The following is an 18,623-nucleotide window of genomic DNA, read 5'->3' as shown; positions in this document are numbered from 1 at the left end:
CTGACAGATGTACAGACTGAGCTCAGTGCTTGGCAGCGCATCTTTGGCAATAAATAAAGAATGGTAGTTATTATATAGTCTCCTATATTTTGGTCTTTGGGCTGTGTGAAGAAAATCACAAATTGGAACTAACTTTAGAATAACTTTAATTTACTGCTCTTTTTATTTGAAAATGTAGCTACTGACCCACCACCTGATGATATGCATTTTGAGCCTTTTCCTCCCTAGAAATGTGGACAGAGTTTAGTTAATTTAGTTACACTCTCCTACCGATGTCCTTTTTGAAAAAAATGGGTTGCCTTCTGGGTTAGGAACAGACTATGTGTACCACAGATTGGGCTATAATTAATAACCAACAATTGGCAGAGTTAATATTCAGATGGAATCCTACTTCCAGGAAACATCTGTCATGTAAACAGCGAAGGCTTGCTACCCACAGTCACTCCAGGGGCCAGCAGACTTCCCATCATCTGGTGGCCTGTTACAGTGCAAATTGTGAGGCCCACCCCAGACCTACTGAATTGGAATCTGCAATTTAACAAAATTCCCATGTGATTCAAATACACATTAAACTGGGAGAAGCAATGGCAAAAAACAGGCCATTAGCAGGGAGGATACACTCGCCAGGTGTACATGTAACTCAGGTGGGAACGTTCTGTTGCATCTGCTTAATTAAAGTTGAGTAAGGTAGAATGATGGAGTCTAACTTCTAGTAATAGACTGATATATGTACACAGCCGAAAATACATACACATATATGAGGGGGTCCTCCAAAAACTGGAATTATCTTTTGGAGGGTGGGCCTTTTATAGTACAGGCTTTCCTCACCTAGCAAGTGTTCTAGGAACCCATCAGTATCAATGTACCTGCTAGTGTTGTTGTGAGAGTCTGTGTTGCAGAAGACGTGTCCCAAGTTGGGGCAAACAAGTGACTGGTTCTTCCACCATGACTACATACCTGCCACACTGCATTGAGTGTTCAGCAGTTTTTGACCAAAAATGGCATGATCCCTATGCCCTACCCTCCCTATTCACCTGATCTCACCCTGAGCAACTATGTTTTGTTTCCCTGGATGAAAAATAGTCCTCAAAGGGAAACATCTTTCTGATATGGAAAAGGTGAAACAAAATACGGCAGAAGTACTAAAAGACTTAAAAATTGACCAGCTCAAAAACTGCTTTGAGGAGTGGAAAAAGCATCTTGATAGGTGTATTGTATCAAATGGAGAGTCCTTTGAAGGTGACTAAAGTTTAAACATGTAAGAATACACACTTCTGTATAAATAAATTCAATTTTTGGGTCCCCCCCCATACACACATAGATCAGTAGTGCTCAATTGGAGGTAATTTTGCCCCCCAGGAGATATGTGGCAATGTCTGGAGACATTTTTAATTGCCACAACTAGGAGATACTGTTAAACATCTTATAGTGCACAATATGACATCCACAACAAAAATTAGCTCAATGTCAATAGTGCTGAGATGGGAGAGACCTTGGCATACATTATACAATATCCCTGCATAAAGGCACATTCATTGGAACTGTTAAAAAGGAGTCACAATTTGACTACACAGCTCTTAGGGGATGAATTTCAGATCTGGAGAGCTCTGTATCTCAAGGTGTATGTTATTTTAAGATTATGAAAACCCTGGTTAATATCTATCAAAAATCACTGATCTGCTCTGGCTAGGAAGCCCAGAGTTCATGATAATCTGTATGAGCAAATAAAATCATGCAAGAATTAACTGGGAAAAACATAAAGTCAGTATCAATGTCTAGAACTGTTAATATGCAAAGAAAAATAATGGAGACAGAAACTTAAGTTACATTAAAGCCCAATCCTGCTCAAAGTAGGAGCAAACTTAAGAACCTCGACTTTACACCTTCTTCACCTATACTCTCTTCAAGACCATAAACTAGACTCAAACTTCAACTGCCAAATGCTCCTGAACATAAGGCAAGAATGTGATTTAGGGTAAGCCTACTCATCGTGACAGAAGTACTAATTTCTCCAAATTGATAGTATAACCAGTCTCCCCCTCGCACACGTACACAACCACACCATGTGCAACAGCATTACACTTATCTAATTGGCTCTGAAAAGGTCCCTTTGTCCTCCTGCCCTCATTTCTCACTAGTTCCTGGTCCTGAGCTCCCAAGTTGATGACTGGAGGTGTTGTTCCATCTGCATATAAACTTGTTTCCCTTCCTGACAGGCTTTACCTGACTAGGCAGTTGACTGCCCTATGGTGTGCTTATAGGAGTTGCCCAGGAAATAGCAGATTATTGGGAAACAAGAAGTAAGGAAATGCTTAGAGAAATGTATTTGAATCATCAGTTTTATGTGCCTAGCCTATAACATGGAACTTGGGGAACAGATGGGGAAGCCAACTAATTTTCAAAAACAATGAAAAAGATGTATCATGCTGAAATATGCATGCTTATTGCCAAAAACACTGAACAAAATGGAAGCAACTATAACTTCTTCAAAACCTTTTTTGCAGGATACTTCACTGTCAAGATTCACTAATTACCATTCCATTTTAATGTTCTTTTCATTATATTGCAAAAAATCTTCCCTGTCTTATATCCTAAGAAAACACATCCCCTTCTCATAAAAATGAAATAGAAATGCTATTATTTAATGAGTTGAAAAGAAATCTTTTAGTTTTTGTGAAAGTGTTCTATAATAAAATGGTAAGAACTGTGGTGTAGAGGGGGGAAATATTTCACTGCAATTATGCTCAATGCATTGTCAAAACCATTAAATCGAATCCTAAAGCTAAAGCAGGAGGAAGAAGCATTTTGCCAAAGTTTCTGTAACTATTTTACCACCAAAGTAGTTTACCCATGGACTCTGCCACTGTGTTGAGAAATCCCATGACCATTTGGGAAGAAGCTTCTATGTTTGTCTTCTCAGGTTCCCAGGTGTCTCAAATACAGAGTGGGGCATGGCCAGAAGCCATGAGCAAGCCTCTCACCAAGACCATGGATGAGGTCATCATCAACCACAGGCAGCATCCTACCCAGCCTCTTCTGATTTCAAGGCCACAGCCTTTAGGCCAGCCTCCTGTTAAGTTCTTAAAACAGAAAAAACTAAAAGTTAGGTTCCCACAAAAAAATCTGGGAATTCTTACATTATACAATTATTTTAAATATGTTCCTCCTGTGTACTCTAATTACAGAAAAGAGCAGATTAGAATCGCAAAAGAAGGGCCCTATATTTGCAAGAATACAGCCCCAAATTAGTTTCCTTTTCAGATATCCTCTCAAATCCTTAACTTTCAAAAAGAAAGTTCTATGGCAAAGATTAAAGACATGCATTGGATAATTAACTCATTTCTTGTAAAAAGATACATCAAAGTATTATGAACTATTTATACTTGATCACAAAGCAAATATTTATAACTTCATCCATGACAAGTCCTTTAATACAGTTCTTCAGGGATTCCATTCTATTTTAGCTTCTGTATAACAATACTGCAAAGCCATTATTACATCCTCTATAATCAGCCCATTCCCAGTGTAATTAAGGGTACCACAAATTTAAAACTGCGACCTCACTACTGAGGTGGAAGAGATAATTTATACTACATGTAAAATGCCTTCCTTTATGCCAACAAATTTAAAACATTAAAAAAATCATGTTATAATAGTTATCATTCACGAGCAAATTATTATTCCCCTGAGAACAGAGTTTTTCTTCCATTATGTGTATTGATCAGACTCTCATCAATAAGCGCTTTCCTACCAAACCCTATGGTCTTCCCAGATGTTATGAAAACTCCAAACCCACTCAGATGCTCTTAGTTCCCCTTATTTAACTGCCATCACCATAAGGATAAGATATATGTGAAGTAGTCCCTACAATAAAGTCATGCTAGTGCAAACCATGTTTTAATTGGCAGAGAGGCCCACCAGTAAAGTGCCTAAGTTCTAAGCAATATGAATAAAATTTTATTTTAACTAAGAATTAGGGAGTTGAACATCAAACATAAATGCACCACATATTTTGATTCAAGCAAACCATTTGCTAAATATAATAACCACATTCATTAAAACAACAACAACAGCAGGAACAACTAACGCCAAATGCTTACCAGGACTATGAGAATTATCCTATTAAATTTTTATAAAAAGTTCTGAGATTAATTTAATTATTGCCCCCATTTTTCATATAAGGACACTAAGCAGAGGCTCAGAGATGTTAAATAATTGCCCAAGTTAATTAGCTGGTCAGAGTAGGGCCTGTCTTAAAGCCAGGTCTAACTGCATCCCAAACTTGTGCCTATTTTCACAGCCTTCAGGCTAGATTGACTACTAATGATATGTTATGCAAGCAATTTAAACCAAATATTCTTGCTCTTACTCTTCTACTTAGGATCCATTGAACTGCAACTGTTACCAATCAATGATAGTCAAATAAAAAAGAAGGTTATCTGTTTATCAAAATTGTCAACCTTCATCAAATTCAGGAACTCCTTTGCATATTCTCTATTAACTGATACAGTCTTTCTAAATTACCTAAGTGTTTAATCACAGCCGATGAGTTACTAAGCACCAATCACAAAATAGAATGCGCTTCATATTTTTCAGATTAAAGAAGCTGATTAATCAGGGAACCGAATTTCAGGAGGAGACAGAAAAGGAGAAGAGAGTCTCTACCCTGAAAGAAGAGCTGTCCAAATTGAAGTCTTTTGCTTTGATGGTGGTGGACGAACAACAAAGGCTGACGGCACAGCTTGCCCTTCAAAGACAGAAAATCCAAGTCCTGACCACAAATGCAAAGGACACACATGCCAAACTAGCCCTTGCTGAAGCCAGAGTTCAGGTAGAAGAGCAGAAGGCAACCAGACTAGAGAAGGAACTGCAAACGCAGACCTCAAAGTTTCACCAGGACCAAGACACAATTATGGCGAAGCTGACCAATGAGGACAGTCAAAATCGCCAGCTTCGACAAAAGCTGGCAGCCCTGAGCCGCCAAATTGATGAGTTAGAAGAGACAAACAGGTCTTTACGAAAGGCAGAAGAGGAGCTGCAAGATATAAAAGAAAAAATCAACAAGGGCGAATATGGAAACACTACTATCATGGCTGAAGTGGAAGAGCTTAGGAAGCGTGTGTTAGACATGGAAGGGAAGGATGAAGAGCTCATTAAAATGGAGGAGCAATGCAGAGATCTCAATAAGAGGCTTGAAAAGGAAACATTAAAGAGTAAAGACTTTAAACTAGAGGTTGAGAAACTCAGTAAAAGGATTATGGCTCTGGAAAAGTTAGAGGATGCTTTCAACAAAAGCAAACAAGAATGCTACGCTCTGCAATGCAATTTAGAGAAAGAAAGGATGACCACAAAGCAGTTGTCTCAAGAACTGGAGAGTTTAAAAGTGAGGATCAAAGAGTTAGAAGCCATTGAAAGTCGGCTAGAAAAGACAGAATTCACCCTAAAAGAGGATTTAACCAAACTGAAAACATTAACTGTGATGCTGGTAGATGAACGGAAAACAATGGGTGAAAAATTAAAGCAAACTGAAGATAAGTTACAGGCTGCTGCTTCTCAGCTGCAAGTGGAGCAAAATAAAGTCACAATGGTTACTGAGAAGTTAATTGAGGAAACTAAAAGGGCACTCAAGTCCAAAACTGATGTAGAAGAAAAAATGTACAGTGTAACCAAAGAGAGAGATGATCTAAAAAACAAACTGAAAGCAGAAGAAGAGAAAGGAAATGATCTCCTGTCAAAAGTTAATGTGTTGAAAAACAGGCTCCAACAATTGGAAGCAATAGAGAAAGATTTCCTAAAAAACAAATTAAATCAAGACTCTGGTAAATCCACAACAGCATTACACCAAGAAAACAATAAGATTAAAGAGCTCTCTCAAGAAGTGGAGAGACTGAAACTGAAGCTGAAGGATATGAAAGCTATTGAGGACGACCTCATGAAAACAGAAGATGAGTATGAGACTCTAGAACGAAGGTATGCTGATGAACGAGACAAAGCCCAATTTTTATCTGAAGAGCTGGAACACGTTAAAATGGAACTTGCTAAATACAAGTTAGCAGAAAAGACAGAGTCCAGCCATGAACAGTGGCTTTTCAAAAGGCTTCAAGAAGAAGAAGCAAAGTCAGGACACCTCTCAAGAGAAGTGGATGCATTAAAAGAGAAAATTCATGAATACATGGCAACTGAAGACCTAATATGTCACCTCCAAGGAGATCACTCGGTTCTGCAAAAGAAACTAAATCAACAAGAAAACAGGAACAGAGATTTAGGAAGAGAGATTGAAAACCTCACTAAAGAGTTGGAGAGGTACCGGCATTTCAGTAAGAGCCTCCGGCCTAGTCTCAATGGAAGAAGAATTTCCGATCCTCAAGTATTTTCTAAAGAAGTTCAGACAGAAGCAGTAGACAACGAACCACCTGACTACAAGAGCCTCATTCCGCTGGAACGAGCAGTCATCAACGGTCAGTTATATGAGGAGAGTGAGGACCAAGATGAGGACCCTAATGAGGAGGAATCTGTGCTGTCCTTCAAATGCAACCAGTCTACTCCCTATCCTGTTAACAGGAAGCTATGGATTCCCTGGATGAAACCCAAGGAGAGCCACCCTCAGAATGGAAAAATACCAACTAGATCCAATGGCAACTTCGTGCAACCTGGAGATCTAGTCCTAAGTCATACGCCTGGGCAGCCACTTCATATAAAGGTTACTCCAGACCATGTACAAAACACAGCCACCCTTGAAATCACAAGTCCGACCACAGAGAGTCCTCACTCTTACACAAGTACTGCAGTGATACCAAACTGTGGTACCCCAAAACAAAGGATAACCATACTCCAAAATGCCTCCATAACACCAGTGAAATCCAAAACCTCTACGGAAGGCCTCATGAATTTAGAGCAAGCCATGTCCCCAATTTCCATGGCAACATTTGCCAGAGCCCAGACCCCAGAGTCTTGCGGTTCTCTAACTCCAGAAAGGACAATGTCACCTATTCAGGTTTTGGCAGTGACTGGTTCAGCTGGCTCCCCTGAGCAGGGACGCTCCCCAGAACCGATAGAAATCAGTGCCAAACATGCAATTTTCAGAGTCTCCCCAGACCGGCAGTCATCATGGCAGTTTCAACGTTCAAACAGTAACAGTTCAAGCGTGATAACTACTGAGGATAATAAAATCCACATTCACTTAGGAAGTCCTTACATGCAAGCTGTGGCCAGCCCTGTGAGACCTGCCAGCCCTTCAACACCACTGCAGGATAACCGAACTCAAGGCTTAACTAATGGGGCACTAAACAAAACAACCAATAAAGTCACCAGCAGTATTACTATCACACCAACAGCCACACCTCTTCCTCGACAATCACAAATTACAGTAAGTAATATATATAACTGACCAAGCTCACCCTCATCCAGTCCATACTGATATTCTTGCAAGGAATTCATTTTTAATCATCCCTCCACATCCCCAAAAAGACTGACTGAACTTGTACTTTGGGAAGGTTTGTGCATGAACTATACAAGAGTATCTGAAACTAACTCAGTCTTGCCTGCATAGTCATATCAAGTGTGCACTTACTGTATATCTTCATTTACATATGTATGAAAAATATTTAGTCTGCACTTGTATAAATACATCTTTGTGTATTTCATTTTCCATAACTCACTTTAATTTGACTGCAACTTGTCTTGGTGAAAGACTTTAACATTTAAAGCAGTAAATAATTTGTTATTTTTACCATTGTTTGCTGAATTTTATTTTGGTCATTTTGTGTTATTTTCCTGCATGTACAATAGAATTTTAGTTCTTGCTCATAATGTCTATTAATTCTTCCTTAAAAACAAACAGGACCTGCTACTCATTTACAGTCAACTTCTGATCACATATTAGAGGAGGAGAAAATGGTTCAAATGAACAAAAATTTGTATCTCTGATTTCGAAGTGAAGTTTGAAGCAAAGTGATCTTTCAGGAGCAAACTTAACTCCATGCTTGGGATGTATCTCTATATCCCTGAGTGCAACACAACATAAATTAAATTTGCTGTTTGTGAGCACATATAAGCTGATGGCAAAAAGTAAAAAGCTTTGAAATGTGATAAGAAGCCAGAAACAACACATTTGGAAATACAAGTTACTTAACAATCAAGTGTTGACTGTATTTCTACTGTAGACCCAAACTCCCACAAAACATATATGTCTGCAACCAAATCTGGAAGAAGCTATAATGACCTAAGCTCTTGAACACTTTGCTTCAAAGCAAAAATGTCATTCTCATTTCTTTTTCCTATTTGGTTCCCGAAACAGTTTGGATTACTTAATGTAGATGCTGCCTATCCTGCTTGTAAAAGTGGGCTGCCATTCGGAAACTTACAATTTAATCGTGTTTTTTTAACCTCTTAACAAGCAAATAAAAACCAAAGATAGCCATGAACGCAAGTTATAGAAAGGCATATGTTTAAAAAGTCATACAGAATGTTAGTTGAGGGAAGTCATAAACTGAATTTCTTCTGTGATTACTATTATGCCATTTACAAGGTAGATGAGAACAACTCAGCCAAATCATCCTAGAAATTCGGACACCTGTCTCATGGGACTCCCTAAGTAAAATCCATACTTCTGAGCAGAGAACAGCTTTCAGAGAAACATTTTAAATTACAAGTTTGGTCTCCAAGTCACATTCCAAAAAAGTGATTTTAGACAATGTAGCTTATCACCATTTTCCCATTTCTAACCTCATAACTGTTAATTTAGTTGGGTCAATTTTATTGCCAATTATTGATTTTAAGCCCAATTCATTTAGACATCTAGGCATACTGTGAAGATCTTTTAGAGTAAAAGGAATCTTTCACGATTATCCTCCTTTTGCCTGCAAAATCAATTTCATGATAATAAAGCAAGGATTTGTTGACAGAAACACTTCCATGGTGATGGGCTGTAACACCAATGCTGTGCGCTTGCATCATCATTAAGTAAATGTGGATGAAAGCTGAGGTTGCTGAGGAATGAGAAAGCTTCTGTTTAAACACATTTATCTTGGGAATCGGCAGTGACCCAACTGTATTACAAAATGCACGATGGTCTAAATGTTTTTCAAAACTATTTTTAAGTTACCTTGGGCTAGCACTCTAGAAGGCGCAGCATGCTTCATTTTAGCTCTCTCAAAGTAGACGAGGATAATGCTGCAGAGGCATGGGATCTTTTTCCAGTTAGTAATCAAGTGTGGGCCCATGTAATGTTCTGGAAGGTACTGATCAACTGATCATAAAATTAGAGGCAACTGAAATTAGAAAGAATTCAAGAACAGTCTTCCTAACTTTGTCACAAATGGCACACACAAAAAAACATGTTTGTGTGGCACTGGAGGAAACAGAGAGGCAGAGATAACCAGCCCAAAGGGGTACCCATCACCCCAGATTCCTCCTGGCTGTCCCGAGTGCAGGCAGAAGGGAGGAAATCCATTCTTGGCACACTTGTAACTTAACAGAGTCAGGAGCTTCAGTCTGTTCATCAGTCTACCCATTTTGTAAGGATTCAATTTCTTATATGAGCCACAGTGATCCTCTACAATAAAGTTAACACTACAAGTCCTGTGCTCCATGACTATAATGTACAAATTCTCATTTCATCATCTGCTTGAGATCTTAACTATAACAGGCTTCCTAAATAATCTAACATTCCTAAATAGTCTAACATAACTAGAAGTTTACCAAGCCTTCAAGGATTACTTCACTTTTAGAGGTTCCTCTACTGGGAGGATTCCTTTAGTATAATAATTCATAACAGCATCAAAATAAACTTTAGGAGACAGAATTATAATTTACATGTAGATTACTAAAAGTACCACTAATTAAAGTTCATTGTAAAGACAGCATAATTTCTGCAAAACATTGTTTGGTCTTTAATTTTACAAAAGTTTCTTATATCTTTGGTGTGTGTGTCTGATGAAAGAGAGCAAAAAAGAGACAGGAAGATTACGGAACGTTCTTTTTTATTGACACACAACTACAGAACCCTCCCTGAAAACCAGGACGGAAAAAGAAAGTGACACTGGGAAATCTTCATATGAAACATGTGGGGGTAGAGGTTTGCATTCTTTTGTATTCTTTGGTCCATGAGAGGCTCATAAAAGACTGTTTTTATATATAACTGAAAAACTCATATCATCCTTTCACTGGTCAAAGTCCCAGCTTCAGAATCAAGTTTCATCTTACTCACAGTCCTGCTATCTCTTTGAACTACAGGACTCTATCATAGAATTGTAAGTTTTTACCACATTCTATTTTCTATCTAGAAGTAATGGCAAAACTTTCCCCAAGAGAATGCCACTGCCCTCTAGAGGCACTGGCAAAAATAAAATCATCATTCTTACTAGAAAGACTGTGTAATTACTTTAGTTGAATCTTTACATATAAAAAAGCATCTTGATTCTTGTTTAAGATCAGGACAAAATTACATAAACTCTATTCAGAAGGTCTTTATAACTTATTATGCATGGGCTCTTCATGACACCTAAAGGATAAAATTAGGAGCACTGGGAGATTGTTGTAGGAATATTTTATTTAAAATTTTTAGATATTTGTAGCCTAAGGATTCTATGATCTTTACTGATTGAAATATAACTCCAAATAAAAACATGTTTTAATAGCTTCTTTTGATTATGAATATTTACAAAGTGAGTCTCCTTTAAAACATGTTAAACAAAGGCAGGGAGAGACCTTTAAATTAACCAATATTCTAGTTTCCCTATACTTTGGTTTCTGTTATTACTAAGGTATTTTTCCTCCAAAATAACCATTTTGCTTTGCAAGCCCAAGAAGAAAGATAATCAGGCAAAAATGTATGCCCCAAACAGATCGGCATGTTTCAAAGTAAAATCCAAGACACCTGAATGAGAATCCCCTGATATTAACATTAAGTCCTAACCAGAGCTATCAAATCAATCTCTAGGGGGTTAGTGCCAAGGAAGCTGCATTTTAACAAGCTCTTCTACTGATCAGTATGCACCCTAAAACTGTACTTGTCATTTGAACTTTTCCTGGGTAAGCAGTAGGCTGTACAATATTCTCTCTTAGCACTGGGCAGCGGCAGGGAGCCACAGCTCCCAGTCAGCTGCACACTCAACCCATACTCTACAGTGGACTGTTGCCACATGACTTTGCCCAACTGTAGGCTAATGTAAGTGTTCGGAGCACATTTAAGGTAGGCTAAGCTAAGCTACAATATTCAAAAGAGTAGTTGTATGAAATACATTTTGTACTTACAGTATTTTCTACTGACAACGGATTTATCTGGTTTGAACCCCATTGTAAGTCTAAGATCATCTGTACTGATAAACACGGGCAAATGTTCTCTAACCTTAGTCCCACTCTGAATTACACCTGTCCCAGGAAGTATGGCTATTCCACCCTCTAGTGGCTGGCATGACAAACAGAAGGCTTATTCTCCAAGTTTTCTTTTTATTTAAAAGGAAAGCTCAATAAAAACTACCATTTTATTGGGTGGGAAGATTCCCAGTTTTATAACAGAAGCAAAGAGTAGAACCAAATCTTTGGCTGAGCTGGGCTGAGCTGCAGCAGGCTGTCTGACACCTACAAGCTCTGTTTCTCTCTCAGATACCAGGCCTTCACCTTAACTCTGTAGCATGTCTTGGGCATGATCCAGAACACACATTACAGAGGGCAGTTAGATGAACCAAAACAAAGGACTCATTCACCTAGGGTACAGTGAAGCAAAAGCAAGAAAGAGCAAGGAAGAGTAGTAGTTTACTAAAGGTCCCAAACCTTAAGCTTCTTTTAAATTCATCATCCTCTGGATTAAGCTCCAAGACCTTTCCTTGCCAACTAATGGGCCCTTTCCACTCTTCAAGCTACATCAAGAAGGGTAAAGCTTTTGTGCAGTCAATATATCAGAGCAGGCATCCCCAAAAGGCAACACTGTAGAGTAAGGAATCCTTAGGGAACCCAGTTAGTTAACTGGCCAACACCTTTAAGTACTTTATAATTTGACAATGAATTAACACCGTTCACATGGCAGCACTTACAAATCTGTCAACATTCCATCAGGACACCAGGTTTTTACACTTAGAAAGCTGCCACTAAAATGTACTCTGGGTTGAGCTTTGGCATTCTAGTCAGCCATCCCAGGGACAATCCTCTTTACTTGTGGCCTCATTTTAAAATTCTCTGTCAAAAGAAATAAAAGTTATCTGATTATTTGAGGTGATTTTTAAAAGCCTGAAACTAGTTTTCTTATTTTAGTGAGTTCTCTTTTCCCTAACAATCAAATGGTCCTGGTATGATTGTTTTGAGTGGTTACTTGAGATAGTCTCTTTGCTGTTGTTGTTGCTGGCCTCTGCTTTGTTTTGCTTTTTGAAGGCTAGTCACATTTGATTAACTAACAGTGTACAAATACAGACCCTACAGACCTACCAAGCCATTCCTGAGGTCTCCAGACAGGTAGAGGTAGGTTTACTAATGGACAGTCACGCTGTGGTTGTTATAAGCTAATAAAGACAGAATTGAGGGGAATCAGAGAGGACTCTTTAGAAAGGTCTAAACAGAAGAGGAAGCTATCTCTTAAGTTCTTTGAATTCCTGTTGAAACTCATTTTTCCCCCATTAAAGCAAAGGTGGTTGGTTGTCTAGACTCTATCTTCCCAAAGGTATGTAAGAAATAGAAAGCCCTAGTTTAACTTAAAACTGTAGTTTATAACAGACTATTTTGGAAACAAACAAACATGAATGTGCAAATATACATATGCGCTGCGCCAATCTGTCAAGTGAGTGGAAACAATTCTTATATAACAACACCCAAGTCTCAGTGACAGACACAGCGTTACAGTATGCAGTGCCAATTCTATCCCTGGTGACATACTGAGAAAGCTACTTCGGTGTAAAGGGCAGCATTATAAATTGCATTTGATCCTTTCCACTACCTACGGTGGTAGACAAGTTACCTAATGTTGTTAACTCCTTGTGCTCCACCTCATAATCCTGCCACTTCAGCCAGAACACTCGGAATGCCCCTAAACATATGCAGGGTTTTCCCCTTTCTCCTCTCTACTGCTCTACATAGATAGAATTCTTATCTCTCGAGAGAAATAAGACCCACACTGAAAGGTCTGGCTCAAGGCTCACCTCTTCTGGAATCTTCCAGGATCACTGTAACCCATAGTGATCTGCTGCACCTTCCAACTCCCAACTTGGCAAGAGCTCATCTCTACCATAAATCAAAAAATTAGCCGGGCGTGGTAGCACGCGCCTGTAGTTCCAGCTACTCAGAAGGCTGAGGCAGAAGAATTGCCGGAGCCCAGCAGGTCGAGGCTGCGGTGGCCGGGAGCGGCTACTGCACTCCAGTCTGGGTGGCAGAGTGAGACTCCAACAAAAAAAAAAAAAAAAAAAAAAGGAAGACTGATGCTCCCCAAATCATTTTTTTAAAGTAAGCACTACAGATTTTCACAGGTCAGAGGGAGAAGTATCAGAGTTCAATCTTGTCCATCTCCAAATTCTACTTCCAATACAGGATTGCAATAACTTCAGACCAAGGACGCAGGCCAAGTAAAAATTGCCATTGCAAAAGAAAGTCTTTAAGTTGGTTCCTATGTTTCACTTTGTAGTAATCAATTAATTAATTGAAGCATATAAAACCTGATTCAACACAGTCCTTCTCCAAACAATTCAAGTGAATTCTGCAAGAATGTCTTACTATCCTTTACTACATTTTTTTCCTTCTCTCAAAAAAAAGTGCTATTTATTTCCTGTTCTTTTGGCTTTTCACAGTGTTCTTGCTTGAATTTGATAATATTAGTCACTTTTGGAGCCTCAGAAAACTACCTTTTTTTTTTCAGGATTAGAAAATAGTTTATTTAGAAAGTAAATTAGAGAGAGAAAGAGGAGATTCACTTCCCCAAGGTAGGGGAAGGGGCCAAAGCCAGGAAACATGACAGCCATAGCTCAAAGAGCGCAAGGCTACACCAGAATCTAGTAAGGCAATGGCCAGAAAACTATCATTTTATAGAAAGAGGAGTTAACTAAAAACTGCAACAGATCCTCAAAAGATATATAAAAAGGGGCAGTTCCTTTAGGGCCACAGGGAGGGAGTTAGCAGGCAGGGATCCCACTGAGAAGGACAACATCTCTCATAGTAATGTACATAAGCAGCCCACTGATTTTATAGAAAACTATTTTCTGATTATAAGAATAATATATATTAATTACAGAAACTTCAAAAAAAATATAAATGCCTCCGAGGCTGCTGATTTTCACTTCTAAGAGGGGCAATGAGAGGACAATGGACTATTTTTTTGAGCAAACCTATCAACTATGGCCCTATTCCAGGCTTTTCCCAGACTGCCAATGAGGAAGGAAATATGCTTTGGGGGAGGTCATCCTGTCCTTACTGCATGCCCCTATGCCAAGAAGTGGCAAGTGGCACCCCCCACCCACCAGAATGCAAGTTAATGTAATCTGTCTGCTTGTTTCAGACACAATGGCTGAGAGGCCGGCCAGGTCACAGGAGGAGAAGGGCAGGAATTCCTGTCACCTACCAGGCCAATCAGTGCCTAGATAATGGTTCAATCACTATGCACTATTCAAGTAATGGGAAGAAATGCCTCTTTGGGGGCCTGTTCTCAGAACTAGTTATACTCTTATCCATAAGATTAGGTAGCCTTGTACAGGGGATGTGAGCACATGATAGGACCCAACAAAATTCGCCTAACAGGCTCTGGGACATGAACGTAGAAGTACCTATGGTGGGAGAAGGAAAGGGTGGCAAGTGAGGGGGAATTACATTTTCTCCCTTGGCTGTCTCAGCCACTTGAATGGTATCAACAATTTCTCATATGATGACCCTTGAAGCAACATCTCCCAAATTTCAATCATACTAAGCAGTTCCACATTGAAGGCTCAACTACACGTCAACCCAAAAGACTGTCCTTCTTGAACTGCTCTTTGTCCTACCTCTGTTGATGGTCCATTGCCTTTCCCCATCACTCAGGTTCAACAACTGGGAGCCATTCTCCACTTCTCTGCTCATTGTTCAGCCAATCAGCCACATTGTCTTGTTCTTTCTTTCTCTGTCCCCCCTCATTCTTATTTGTATTACTACTCCCCAAATCCAGACCTCTGAACAGATGGTACTGTAAGATGGTCTGCTACATTTAACTCCTCACTTCTCTAATCCAGTCTTCACCTCAAACACCATTCTGATCATAGCAATACTCCAGCCCCCCAGAACCAGCACTTAACATTACTTGGCGCCCAAAGTCCAAACTTTCATCTCTTGCCTCATCTCCCTCTGAAGTTCTGGACCCTCACAGAACACAGAACTAACTATCCTCTCACACACCACTGCGCCTTTCTACCTCTGCTCATGCTATTTTTAGGGCTGGAATGCTCTTTTCCCTTTGTTCCTCATATTGAAATCCTACCATCCTGCTCATGTTACTTCCTCTGGAAAACCTTATTTTTCAGTCTTCTGCCGGATTTAAAAACACTTCTGCCTGTACTTTTATTATGGCACTTTATTCTGCCTGTTATAATTATTTGTTACTCCTCCCATATTATAATCATGAGAGCAGGAATTAGACATCATTTATTTTTGAAACCCTTATATCAATGTATCTGAAAATGCAGTCACTGACCACCTTCATCAGAATCATCTAGGACTCTACAGATTTTCACGTTCCCAGACCTGTTAAACCCCAGTGCAGGGATTCTGCATCTTAATAAGTTCTCTGGGCATATAAGGTAAGAACCGCTGTCTGACACTAAATATTGTCGGACTTAAATATTGCTCATAGCAGGTACCCAACAAAGGCTCACACAGCTCACAGCACACCTTGGGGCCACAGCTGGCCTGCATTGGTTCTTCCCATAGAATCACAGAATGTCATGGCCAAAAGACTGATCTCATAGAATGACTTCATTTTTCAAACACTTAAAAAAAAAAAAAAAAAAAGAGGAAAGAGCAGATAGCATGTTTCCAGGTGAACTCTAAAAAAGAAAGATTCACAACAAGACCAAGCAGTACAAGGAGTGTAAAGGATGTGAGAAGGGGCCTTTTCTAGGCCAAAGATGGTTACAAGTCCAGCCCAGGAATCAGCACTGCTTATCCAGCTGCCTCAGCTCTTACACTTAGTAACATATCTTAGTAATAAATAATTGGACAGATAGGAAAACAAGAAAGATTTTAAAAGATGAAGGAAGGTAAGTTATGATTACAATCAAGAAATAGGCATGTTAAGAACAGATATAAAGAAAAAGACAAAGATGGTCATAACAATAACAAAAGTGACAACTGACACTTACATGACACCCTTGATGGGCCAGGGACTTCCCTGCACAATATCTATACCTCCCAAAGAACACTTGCAAATAGGTATTTTAATCTCCAGGTGAAGATCACAGATGAGGAAACCGAGGTTTACATAAGCTAAATGGTTGCTCAAGGACATGCAGCTAGTTAGGACTCAAACAGGATGAACAAAAGACTGTTTGGCTCCACAGTCTGTGCTCAAGCTACTAACTCCAAGCTGTTGGCGAATATAAGCCTGAGAGTGACTACAAAAATTAAATGGGTACAAATGAAAGCATGAGAAAGAAAAAGGAGGGGGGCGGGTGGAGAAAGGATACCAAAAAGTAAAGTTGGCCTGGCTGGTGGCTCACACCTATAATCCTAGCCTGTAGAGACGCTGAGGTGGAAGGGTCACTTGAGGCCAGGAGTTCATCACCAGCCTTGGCAACACAATAAGACCTCGTTTCCACAAAAATAAAATTAAAAAAAGAAAACATGAGGTACAAAAAAACTTGACAGATGAATAAAAAGAGGATAATCAAGGAAGACAACTATTAAAGGTTAGTATATTTTATTTTAGCATTATATTTCTATGTGTCTGGCATAAAATGGAAGCAATGGGGTTAGGATGTATTTTGAAAACTATATTTTAGTGTTTATTCTTGGATTGCCCCCACTGCCCATTGTGTAATTTCCATAGAAAGAGAGATTGGGAGGTAATACTTGCCACATTATAAAATAAAGGCACCAAGTGACCTAACCTTTGCCTCAGACCCTGGACAACTAGCTCTTTTACATAAATCTAGAGATAGAACACTACTAAAAACCAAATGTTCTCTCACAGAAAGTTAATGGGAATAAGCTCATCAAACTAAAGAGTTTCCCTTTAAAGGACCCCTTGCCATGCAAAACCACAAAACTTTTAGTGATAACGTTTTATCGTATAATGGGGAAATTCTGAGAAAATCAAGAGAAAAAAGCCAAAGCAGTATATGAAATTTTGGGCTACCTGCCAGATTCTTTATCTGTTATTTCCACCCACCCCCACAAATTAACAACAATTTGCCAAACAATATAAAAGACAAAAGAAGGCAATCATATTTCAAAGATATTTTTCTCCAGTTCAGCATTTCCTCCTTTTCATCACCACATCCATCATCATTACTTATGTACTTTCCCATTAAACACTAAGATAAAAACGAAAATACAGAAACACTCTCATTCTGATAACACATGGCCTTGACCAAGCATTCCACAGCTGGGTCCCTGGAGGGGTCAGCAGCCTGAATCCACACCCTCCCACGCCCCACATCAATTGCCACAAATCAAAGTGACCGGAGATCTCTGGGAGTCTTGACCTTCCCAGTCTCTAGAGCTAAGGTGTGATGAGGGGTCCTGCAGTCGTCAGGATCACTCCTGAGGGAACACTGGTTTTTTACATAATATGACACCAATACATCTCCAAAAAGTTCAAAGCCATTACAAGATTAATTTAATTTACAGCAAAGGAAACAGTCTAACCCAAACTATCTAACTAGGATCTGATAGCTTCCCCCTGAATGCTGATTTTGTTCTGGTATATTTTTAGATGTTTGCCCTTATGACAATGTGAGAGAACGCAAGGGCCATGTAGAAACTGGGCTACAGAACTGAGGCTCTGAATAAAACTGAAAACATCTCACCTTTCTATACTTCTTTTGATCACCATGGCTCAATGCCATCTGATGACTTATATTAACTGGGGAGTCTTGGACATTGCAAGGTTTCTTTTTAGAACCTATGAATAAAACAAACCAACTCTTTGAGAATTTCATATATTCCACAAATATACTCCTCTGCTTTCTACTGTTCCCTAGCCAGAACCACTGCTTCTGCCTCATTGAACTCAGCATCCTTCAGATTTATAATCCATTCCAAATCCCAATCTCCACAATGAACTGAGTTAAGCATTTAAAAAAAAAATGTTTTCTTCTATGAATGAGCTCTCCAACTTGCTTAATCTCCTCCAAGACATCTGCTTTCTGATGAAACCCAGGAGCCGCCAACTCTGAGCAGAACATTCACTGTGTGGTCTTAAGAGAGCCATATGCAAGGATTCCTCTAGCAACAGGCACTCCAAATTTGGATAAAACTTTCTTGGAGTTACTTGACATAATGTTCTATAGAAATGATCCAAGAGATGACACATTTTAATGCGCCATACCTCATTTATTGAAATATGTCCAAGTATAAAATTCATACAAGAAAAACACACCATTATTTTTTAAGATTTGGGAATGACGTTTAGGGTTGTCCTAATAAAATAACCAGCCTTTGCTGCCATCTAGAGGCACAAA

General features: G+C 39.2%; 1 protein-coding gene across 3 annotated transcripts in view; it reads left to right on the top strand.

The window, feature by feature from the left end:
• The window catches only part of FILIP1L (filamin A interacting protein 1 like), a 273,887-nt gene extending 255,626 nt beyond the window's left edge, over nucleotides 1–18,261 (top strand). The window contains exons 1-3 of one of the 3 annotated variants that reach the window (XM_021714670.1): nucleotides 4,592–4,728; nucleotides 5,234–7,370; nucleotides 18,148–18,261. In XM_021714670.1, the coding sequence (XP_021570345.1) occupies nucleotides 5,258–7,370; nucleotides 18,148–18,170 (2,136 nt within the window). In that variant the 5' untranslated portion in view covers nucleotides 4,592–4,728; nucleotides 5,234–5,257 and the 3' untranslated portion in view covers nucleotides 18,171–18,261. Of the gene's footprint in view, nucleotides 1–4,591; nucleotides 7,735–18,147 lie in introns of those variants that run through there. The other 2 variants (XM_008062420.1, XM_008062421.1) reach the window with 2 other exon arrangements.
• Nucleotides 18,262–18,623: the final 362 nt, after the last annotated feature.

Source organism: Carlito syrichta, unplaced genomic scaffold (assembly GCF_000164805.1).
Source record: "Carlito syrichta isolate Samal-C Ts95f unplaced genomic scaffold, Tarsius_syrichta-2.0.1 Scaffold305700, whole genome shotgun sequence".
Classification (NCBI taxonomy): Eukaryota; Metazoa; Chordata; class Mammalia; order Primates; family Tarsiidae; genus Carlito; species Carlito syrichta.
This window is presented reverse-complemented; position numbering and strand designations above follow the sequence as displayed.